General features: G+C 35.5%; 1 protein-coding gene across 1 annotated transcript; it reads right to left on the reverse strand.

The window, feature by feature from the left end:
- Positions 1 to 213: 213 nt before the first annotated feature.
- On the reverse strand, positions 214 to 9369 carry LOC132552034 (uncharacterized). The gene is made up of 9 exons (XM_060216178.1): positions 8923 to 9369; positions 7601 to 7740; positions 6232 to 6529; positions 5391 to 5558; positions 4900 to 5073; positions 3848 to 4000; positions 2000 to 2105; positions 1030 to 1151; positions 214 to 483 (listed from the first exon to the last, which is right to left on the reverse strand). The coding sequence occupies exons 1-9, from the start codon at positions 9367 to 9369 to the stop codon at positions 214 to 216; spliced, it is 1878 nt and encodes a 625-aa protein (XP_060072161.1).
- Between the last annotated feature and the right edge of the window lie 1402 nt (positions 9370 to 10771).

Raw genomic sequence — 10771 nt, forward strand, 5'->3', positions numbered from 1 at the left:
AATTGTTGACATAATGACACTAACTTTGTGTTGTATTCGATATGTTCTTAATATCCTTGAAGACAATGAAAAAAATCGTATATAACGTACAGTCCAATCCAATCTTCAATATATCATAGAAACTCATAAATATCCATAGAAGAAGTTTTTTGTGTTTTTATTTTATACCATTACAAAAGAAACGTAGATATATGTGATGATAATTAACATGGTTCACACAATATTGCTGAAGGTGGACAGGGCTAACATCGTAACAGCGTATGTGTACGGCTCTGAGGACCAGAACGGAAAGTATCTATTCTGATTGTTAAATCCAGGGAAGTCGATAGGAGATCTCATTGTAGCCTCTTCTTGTTTGTACCAGGTTTCATTCGGAACCCCTTGCATTCCTCGGATGGTAGCAGAATGGTAATGATGATCTGGAAGAACCTTGGTCCCATTGAAATATTCATGCCGATTCGCTGGATACTCTGACCAAGACGTCTAAGAAACGGAAGAAAAATAAAAGATAATATGCTATTTATTTACACATATTTATTTTAATCCAACTTCAGTGAAGATCTAGGATCCTTGTTATGAAATATTCACTTAAAATGAAGAAAAAACAGTGAATAATGCATGTAAAAGGTATGACTGATTACATATACATCATGCCTCAATAGATGAAAATTTATTTTATTTCAAACGATGAGAAAAAAATTGTCCTGAACCTTCCTTTCAAAACTCCATGGTACTATAACAAAAAACGACAACGCCCATCATATTATAGTATCAGTTTTAAGGGATTTTTTTTATTTCTTTATATATGTTGATGATACAGTTGATACTGTAATTAAGTGAGATAATATTTTTTCTGGTGATACACCCTGAAGTGAAATTATTGTAAAAAATAACAATATTGAAATAGCTGTAAAACACAATAACAAAATAACAACATTGAAAAAGCTGTAACAAATAATAACAATATAGAAATATTCTGACATACACACTAGAACAAATACAATTATATTAATAGTCTACACCACTTACCCCTGATCCTTTGACGGAGCCAGAAAAGAAAGCATTCCAAGGTTTATACTCTCCAGACAATATGTACGTATCCAGGAACTTCACAGCACGTGTTACGACGTCTTTAACCTCTTTTGGCGTAGCTGAAAAGAAACTTTATGATATGAAGAGAGTACCTAGTTGCAACAATGTTCCATTACATACCCATAAATGATGTTAATTTATTTGGAAAACGGTATTAATTATTACTTTGTAGCCAGATTACTCAGTAACTTGTATGTCTGATTACGATAACTAAGGTGTGTGACGTCAGTAACCAACGACGTTAATTTCAACAATGACATTGCAAAGGTCATGAGACGTGATAAAGGAACACTGATTATCACCACTTCATGTATTTGAATCTCGCTTTTAATTATATTATGTTATGTTTTGTGTAACAAAGCATTTATAAGTCTGACTATCTTTGTAGTGTACATTCATCGACTAATTACCTTGATATCTAATGAAAACATAAAGAATAGGACAGTTTACCATGTACCAGAATGATGAAATTGTTGATTTCAGTTATAAAGTTTTGAACTCGGCCTTTCTTAATTGTTAAAACCTGCTTAAAATTAAAATATTAAAACTAATCTGATAATCAGTGTCACTGACGTAATGTTTTGAGATATGACTCAAATAATGATGGACGAAAGTACAGTAGCGGGCTATCATCGTGGTAAGTAAGTTTAAGGTTTAATTATATAGATAAATGTCTGTCTGTGTTTAAATTACAATGAAGAACTTTCATGCCCGGATTCAAACAGGGAATACCGTCTTTGACTTAACTGTGTGAGTGTTTGCACCTATAGATACACCACATATATAATATCAGTGGAACGATCTGGACTACCAATGTATCGTAGATGTTAAAATGTTATAAAACGAAACTTAAGATATTCAACTTTGTCGTCTAATGCTCCTCAGCACCTCAGCCACTTAAACTCACTCTGGTTCCAGATCAATGTTCCTGATTTTTCCTCAAAAGATGTCCAGATTGTTATGAGTGCATTCGCGGCCATTGCTGTTGTAAACAAGCGGTCCTCGCCGTATTTCTGTGAAGGAAGATTATATATAATACAGAAAATGTAGATTTATCGAAGAGAGGAATGGATTTTAACGACAATTGTAACAAAAGTCAATTTAACGTTAAAACGTTACTGTAAATATAGGGTAGCTACATGACAGCACTAAAGTAACCCATATAGTTTACAAGGATTTAAAACATTTCCAAATAACTTTATGCATCCTCCAAGAATGATGTGAATGAATATGGTCAACCGTATGATGACTTTTAATGCATTTTGCAAACATATTTATACATAGTCATAATGGTGACACACATGAAAAATGCAGTATGGCATTATTCATATAAGATGGGGAAAACAGTACAAGATTTGTTAGAAATATGTAAATGTATAATCATCATTGATGAAAAGCATGAGTAGGTGTTGTCAAACTCCGCCACTAAACCAAAATGTGAAGTATCGTACCCACACAGTTTTAAAGAATTTAGACTATTTCCAAATAGTTTTATCAAATACAGTCGGCACTGACCAACAGAAGTTGCCGTTGTCAGTATAATCATATCGTTGTCCAATTTTGGCAGGAAAATTATCTATAACCGATGGTTTCTTCTTGACGAAGAAAACAAGAAAGTTGATATGGTTGTCAATTTACATTTAGATCGTTCAAGAGAGATTCGGCCGTTTGATTGGTCCTTGGCGCTTCTATAGATATATGTGTGCCACGTTTAAATTCACAGGAATAGTGAACACGGTTCAGAAAATACACAGGTACTTGACCCTATTCTAAAATTATCTGGTGTATGGAAATTACGAAATTAATACGACTATGGGGCTGCTGCACCTCCCCGTCTAGATTTTGACTTTCCTTTTGATCATTTTGTATTTTCTTTAGTCGCCTCCTAGGCTTCAAATTCTAGGCCCTTAGCACTACTGACGAGTCCTAGAAGGATGCTACTGTATCTCGCTCTAAATTATGAAAAGGTGTTATTCACTTGTGTGTCTTTGTACAATCACATAGAAGAGTGCTTTATAATGTAGTTTCTTGATTGAAATATTTATAGGACAAAGCTCAGACAATACTATCCATACTATATCTTTTTATGTCATCCTTATGAAATTGCTTTTCTGAACGTTTTGAGAGGCAATTGTGAGAGACTTCGTTGGGTTATGTCAACCTTTTAACAATCGTCAAAATTGATTGTCAATACGAATACAATTTGGGTGACATAGAATTAAAATAGCGTGGTCTCTTTTATCCCAGTGCAGCATACATCTGATAACACAACTATCGCTTGAATGCCGATTTTTCCATCACATTTTGTTGGACAGAAGTTATGGTATTCATTGACTCCAGTCTGATGTGTATTTTCGATAGAACGTCAGAAAAATTTGGATTATTTTTCCCCACAGTTGTAGTCAAATGGACAATAAATACAATCTGAAGATTACTAAGAAGTTATATATAGCAATGTACGAAATGGTGTTTACTTGTACATCTATTTATAGGAAATGTTTCCCGCAAATAACTTCTTTCTGAATGATTGACGTTAAGCTACAAAGAATGCTTACTTATGCGGATTGCATTGCGTTTAAATAACGTAGATCAACATGACGCCAGACTGACGTCATAGTATTGCCTGTTGATTTAGAACGTATCTACACAACCTTAAATAGAATACGGATTAAATGTTAGTTAACTGGAAGCCATGATGCAAAATCAATTTTCAGTCTTAATGTGTATGTTTTAAATAACCTAGTAATGTACAAACCACTGGTTTGCCGTCAGCGTCGATATCCCCATCTCCGAGAAAATCATCATAATACACCATATCAGTTCCTTGTGGTATAGCTTCCTTAAGCATTATTGTTGTAGCGTTGTTTCTCAGTACGTCTCCGAGAATATCCATCGCCGCTTTCATTGTCTGTAAAACGAAAGGAAATAAATGTCATATCGAATTTGATAATACACCAGTACATTTGTAAGTGTTGGAAATGATGACGTTGAAAGAAATCTTGATTATCTAAAACTTTTTGAAACTATTCATAGGGTCACATATATATAGTGATAATGTCCTTATTTCAAACTTGTTAGTGTGCCTTAGGCCTCCCATAAGTTGCATAAGAACTTAAATATCATGTAATTGTTTGCCTATAAACTGTTGAATCCAATATTCTAAACTGCCTTTTCCCTATAAAAATTGAATTCATGCATATTTTCACGGGAAAGCAAACGTCATTATATCTTAGCATTGATGACTTCCAAGGAAACACTCCTTAAAATATTCACTGATAATTAATTATAGATATTTACGTGATGACAAAGACCATTACAGATATTTAGATGATAGTGAAGACCGTTATAGGTATTTAAATGATAGAGGAGACCGTTATAGATATTTAAATGATAGTGAAGACCGTTAGAGATATTTAAATGATTGTGAAGACCGTTACAGATATTTAAATGATAGTGAAGACCGTTATAGATATTTAAATGATAGTGAAAATCGTTAGAGATATTTAAATGATAGTGAAGATCGTTATAGACATTTAAATGATAGTGAAGATAGTTAAAGATATTTAAATGAATGTGAAGCCCGTTATACATATTTAAATGATAGTGAAGCCCGTTATACATATTTAAATAATAGTGAAGACCGTTATAGGTATTTAAATGATAGAGGAGACCGTTATAGATATTTAAATGATAGTGAAGATCGATATAGACATTTAAATGATAGTGAAAACCGTTATAGATATTTAAATGAATGTGAAGACCGTTATATATATTTTCCTGTTGATGAAGACTGTTACAGATACTCACGTGGTGAGGAAGACCATTATATGTGTATCGTCTTTGAAGCTGACTGTATGTTCTGGCCACGAACCAATAAAACTCTATAGCTGATGGATAGTAGGTCAGTGCTAGGTCAGGACGGCTAGAGAAGTTGGTGTTGATCTGAAAGGCTATCATCGATGTCGTGTTCAGGTAGATTTGCTAGAAGTTTGAAGAAAACAAAACAAATTCTGAATATCGTGCGTTTCATTAATTGAAAACAACATGTCCTTCTCTCGAGTATACCACCGCTGGACAAGTTTGTGTTGCTAGATATGTCAGGAAGGGGTTATTTCATTTAACACCCTTGCGCTCATACGAAATCTAACAAAATTCCATTCAAATGAAAGTGTAACATCCTTACAGTATTTGTTGGTGTCATGAAAGGTGACATAAATGAAAATTATCAATAACATAAACTTAGATTGCTATTATTTCAACATATTCAATTGTGACACGTATTTTTCATGACATGTCACCTGCATTTCCGGGTCCTCCAGGACCTCCGCCGTGACAAGACCCGTAAGTATACTGTTGGTGATACCGAATAAGGCGTTGGCCGCTACGGTTATGTCAACGTTGTTTACGTTACCCGGGGTAACCACGCCCGTGTAGTATTGGGTCTTTATATCCTCCAGATCTTGTACCTGAAGTTAGTATACAAATAAATCTCATCTTCAACGTTCAAAGTACAATAAAAGCAACAATGTACATCTTTTTTATTGTTCTTTGGCAATTCTGATTACATCAAATTATAAATGGAATAATATCTTGGAGAAATATCTCCCCATATATATTGCGAGGTGTTATCTGATATCATAACTCAGATCACAACTGCTAAGATTTATCACATTAAGTGATACAAAGTAATCAACCGCTAGAAGTAAGCTGCTGTAAGTTCAAAAGTGTGGCGTCTCGAAAACTTCGAAAATTGACACACCAGAAAGGGCCCCGCAATGAGTTATGTTCAAACTTTTAGAAGGGCACATAGATTAAGACGTAATGATTATATACTTCGAATGAAAACAATATTTCATAAACCAAAATATCATTAACCTTGATGGGAAATTACATACATGTGAATTGGTATCCAAATTATGTGAACTGGTTGTGACAAATTTAGCTTTACACAAACGTATTTCCATTACAGTAATAGTAACATTGCCTGTCGACCTCAGGATCTTTCTTCGAGGAAGCACTGGATAGCGTGCAATTGGCCCTTCAGAATTTTGCGATAAAACCAAAATAAAAGAGACAAATAGATGGACAAACTGATTACAATATGGCAGACGTTTTGGAAAGATAATGAAAACGGAATACCCATGTTGTTACTAAAGCTACGTCTTCATTTTTTGACTTTGCAAGTTCTAGGAATCTACGCATGTAGACGTAAGTCCTCGTGTCTATAGTATCCACCCGCTTGTTTCCTGACAGAGGTCGGTAGGCATAGTGTTTGATAGCGCTGAATACGGATGACAGATTTGTGTTCCGGGACTGCCACAATGCATTGGATTGTGGGAAATCTACAATAGCTTCCTTCAACAATGACCCCAGGCCAAGATTCACAGACGTATCATCAAAATCTGGAGGTATCCGGAATACGCTTTCGTAAATAGATCTGAAAAAGATTTTTTGTGTAATATCATATCGTCCATCATGATTCACCAATACGATATTATATTTGAGTTCGATGTCAAAATGAAATGTAGCATTGTAAGTAAATAAAGCTCTGGATAACCAAATATGCGTGTTATCTATATCTGGAAAATGGCATGGCAAAAAAGCAAACTAAGACACCTCATCATTTCATTTCCCCAAATAATACAAAATACAATATTTTTCGCCAAATTTAGTTTCGATTATGTCTATCACATAACCAGTCGGTAGAAGTAGTATGCATTTTTTTATTGTGGTTAAACGTGAAACATACAGAAAGGTAGTCATCAACAGAAAAAGGGTGATTGATCACACGGTTAAGGTTTCGTCATTTATAACTGATCTGATTTATGTTTAGTGAAATTCATTACATAAATTGTGTAAAACACCTCGCGTAAATGTGACTGCTGGAAAATCACATTGTTTCAATTATAAACTTCTCACTAAAGAGATATGGAGTGAGAACATCGCCCATTTAGACATTTTTTTTAATTAATAAATGATGGAATATTATTTGGTTATCAGAAACATTCATTTCCATTTCATATGAGTTTTATTTACTAGCTAGTCATAGAGTTTTCTACTTTTCCAAGACTCTTTATAAATAAAGGTTAAAGGATTGTGTTTTACTGGTTCTAGTGTTTGTGCATAGCACTTCAAATTAATAACAATCTTCCTATCCTCGCCGTCCCTACAGGTGTAGTGTCACCTTATCCTGACACAGGAACGAAGTATACTATAATCAACACATTTTTTCGCGAGTATGGTTAATTTTTTATTCAATCCCAACTCTTTTATATCGAAAATTATAATCTGTTAAACAAACATTACAAAAATCTTTGTCAATTGCCTCGGACGTCTAAGCTCATAATGGTAGTTTTACCTTGTTAAACTTTGAAAATGTAACCATTTATCATTTTATGACGTCATTACACGTCATTTTCACTTATCGAAGTTTAATACCTCAGTGTTTAGTCTACTTTAGTAAAAATGTGTCGTAACTAAAGGTAATAGTATGTAAGTATAAGTATACTTAGTGGCGAGAAGTCCCTTCATGATGTCCACTACGTCCTTTAGTCCAATCTTCTCCATCTCCTCATATACTGCATTCCAGTTGACAAGATCAGTGGCGTTAAACATTGAGAGCAAGTTGATTGGAGTGCTGACCCAGCCCTAAATGAAAACCAAAAGCACTAAAAAGTGGTGGGAGTGCGGACCAAGCCCTGGATGATAAACAAAAACACCAAAAGCTGGTGGGAGTGCTGATCAAGCCCTAGATGATAAACAAAAACACCAAAACTTGGTGGGAGTGCTGACCAAGCTCTCAAGAAAAAAACCCAACTGTAAGTCGATGTGATTGCTGACCTCACTTTTCATGAGAAACAAAAACACTAAAAGTTATAAGAAGTGTTGATCCAAAGATTTATTTTCTGCGTCTATCGTCTAGTTGCTCATGATATCTTAACTGTACGATGAGATTTCTCTGTAATCTAAGAAATCATATACCTGCATTGTATAATCTTCATTGGCAGCTTACCAACCCCAATGTGTGATTTGTTAATATTTACGTAAGGCTTGTGTAAGTATATACTGCCTTATCGTTACTTACACAGGTTGTGAATGTACGATGTTTGCTTACATCTCTTAATCTAAAGTTTTAAATGTAAGAAAACTAGATTTAATGTAACATTTTATATGCATTTACAAATAATTATAAAATATGGATTTAATTTTGTGCTTTTGTAAATATTTTGTTGTAGTTATATCAACAATATAACAATTCAAATGAATTCCCCGCTGTTCTACGGAGATAATAAAACAATTCATTTTTAATTTTTGGTTTTTGGTTTTTTTGTTTTTTTTTTTTAAATGTATCGCTATCAAATGGAAATTTATTTATTATGCCCCTCGAATTTTTGGGGATGCACATAGTCGCCACCTTTCCCGTCTATTGTCCTTTTCGTGTCCGGAGTATAATTTTGTCAACAGTTATTCATCAGTTACGCCGACATAATACCTTTCTTAAAATTTCGTTTCCGGAGCTTATCTTTACATGCATTTGAACTAGGATCGTGAAACTTTGTACACACATTGGTCATATTAAGACAAGATGTGTTTACCAAAGTCAGGGCCTGCAATCCTTTAATTACAGAGTTATCGCCCTTTGATAAAATGTTGTGTCCGTAGCATAACGGTGCTCACATTTAAACTAGAATAATGAAGTTATATTATATAAAATAGATGATATGATCACACTGAATGCAATTTGCACTTAATATCATATCTCAAGCAGATGTATTTGGTATTTAAACCGTTGGTACATTAGATATTACGAATGTAGCCACAGTGACTTACCTTGTATTTTTCGTCATACTCCTGAGGCCAAAATGCCATGATTGAGTTAGTATAGTTTGTGTTTTTGTCGTTGTGATTGTCCATTAAAATATCAATCGACATACTGATTTGCTCCTCGGAAGGCTTCGGTGCTTTTCCATATCGATAAGCTTCCATGAGGCACGATGTTATCCAGGCAGTTGCAAACATGTTATTATCAAATACTTTAAACTCATAACGGAGGGCGCTCATGTCAGGGTTTCCATGAAAATACTGTCGAACATCGCTTTCATAAATTCCGCGAAATTTCCCCCAGAAAAATGGCGGTATTGAGGGCACCGTCCGTTGTACCTGCATCAGCTTTATTCTTTTGAATAGTGCTTCGACCGTTTCCTCCACGTCTCCATAAGTAGGACTAATAACGGTAAAACATCCTAACACGATTAATGATAATGTGATTCCCTCCATGTCTAATGGGCGAAACTAACGACCATCAAACTCTAGACCTATTCCTCGCAGTGGACCACGTCAGACTTGTAGAATAGGTGTTCTTTATCCGGCACATAAGGTCACAATACTTGTCTGAAAGCCTTATCGCAAACGATTACACATAACAAGACATTCAAACCATTGTAAAGTGATTCGTTAGTTGGTTTGTCCTGCTTCCCATTTGTTTCTGTCTTGTCTTGACTTCAAACATTGTCATGTTTTGTGATTAGTAAGCTATTTTGTCTTGTTTTCCATTTTTCTTGTCTTGTTTTCTAATATTGTCATGTTTTAAACAATACCAATTTAGCTGCAATGTATCTTTGGATTGGAATTTAGGATTGAAAGGCGCAGTTATTTTCTGTGTCTTTTATAGAATATCTTACAAACATGAAGTATGCGATGAGAAGTTATTTATTTGACCAGGTATACACACCGATACAGACTACCAGGCAAAGGTTTTATACACACCGATACAGACTACCCAGCACAGGTCCTATCACCGATACAGACTACCCAGCACACGTCTTAAATACACCGATACAGACTACCCAGCACAGGTCCTATACACACTGATAGAGACTACCCAGCACAGGTCCTATACACACTGATATAGACTACCCTGCAGAGGTCCTATACACACCGATACAGACTACCCAGCACAAGTCTTATATACACCGATACAGACTTCCCAGCATAGGTCATATACACACCGATATAGACTACCCAGCACCCGCCCTATACAAACTGATACAGACTATCGAGTACAGGTCTTATACACTTTGATACAGACTACCCAGCACACGACCTATACACACCGATACAGACTTCCCAATACAGGTTCTATACACACCGATGCAGACTACACAATACAGGTTCTATACACACCGATGCAGACTACACAATACAGGTTCTATACACAACGATGCAGACTAACCAGCACAGGTCTTAAACACACCGATACAGATTACCAAGCACAGGTCTGATACACATCGATACACACTCCCAGCACAGGTCCTATACACATCGATACAGACTACCTAGCACAGGTCTTATAGACACCGATACAGACTATCCAGCATAGGTCTTATACACACGGATACAGTCTACTCAGCACATGTCCTATACACACTGATACAGAATGCACAGCACAGGTCTTGTACACACTGATACAGACTACCCAGCACAGGTGCTATACACACTGATACAGACTACCGAGTACAGGTCTTATACACACTGATACAGACAACCCAGCGCACGACCTATACACACCGATACAGACTACCCAATACAGGTTCTATACACACCGATGCAGACTAACCAGCACAGGTCTTAAACACACCGATACACACTCCCAGCACAGGTCCTATACACACCGATACAG

This window comes from Ylistrum balloti, unplaced genomic scaffold (genome assembly GCF_031769215.1).
Source record: "Ylistrum balloti isolate Yb309-2 unplaced genomic scaffold, AGI_CSIRO_Ybal_v1 Utg370230, whole genome shotgun sequence".
In the NCBI taxonomy this organism is placed as follows: domain Eukaryota; kingdom Metazoa; phylum Mollusca; class Bivalvia; order Pectinida; family Pectinidae; genus Ylistrum; species Ylistrum balloti.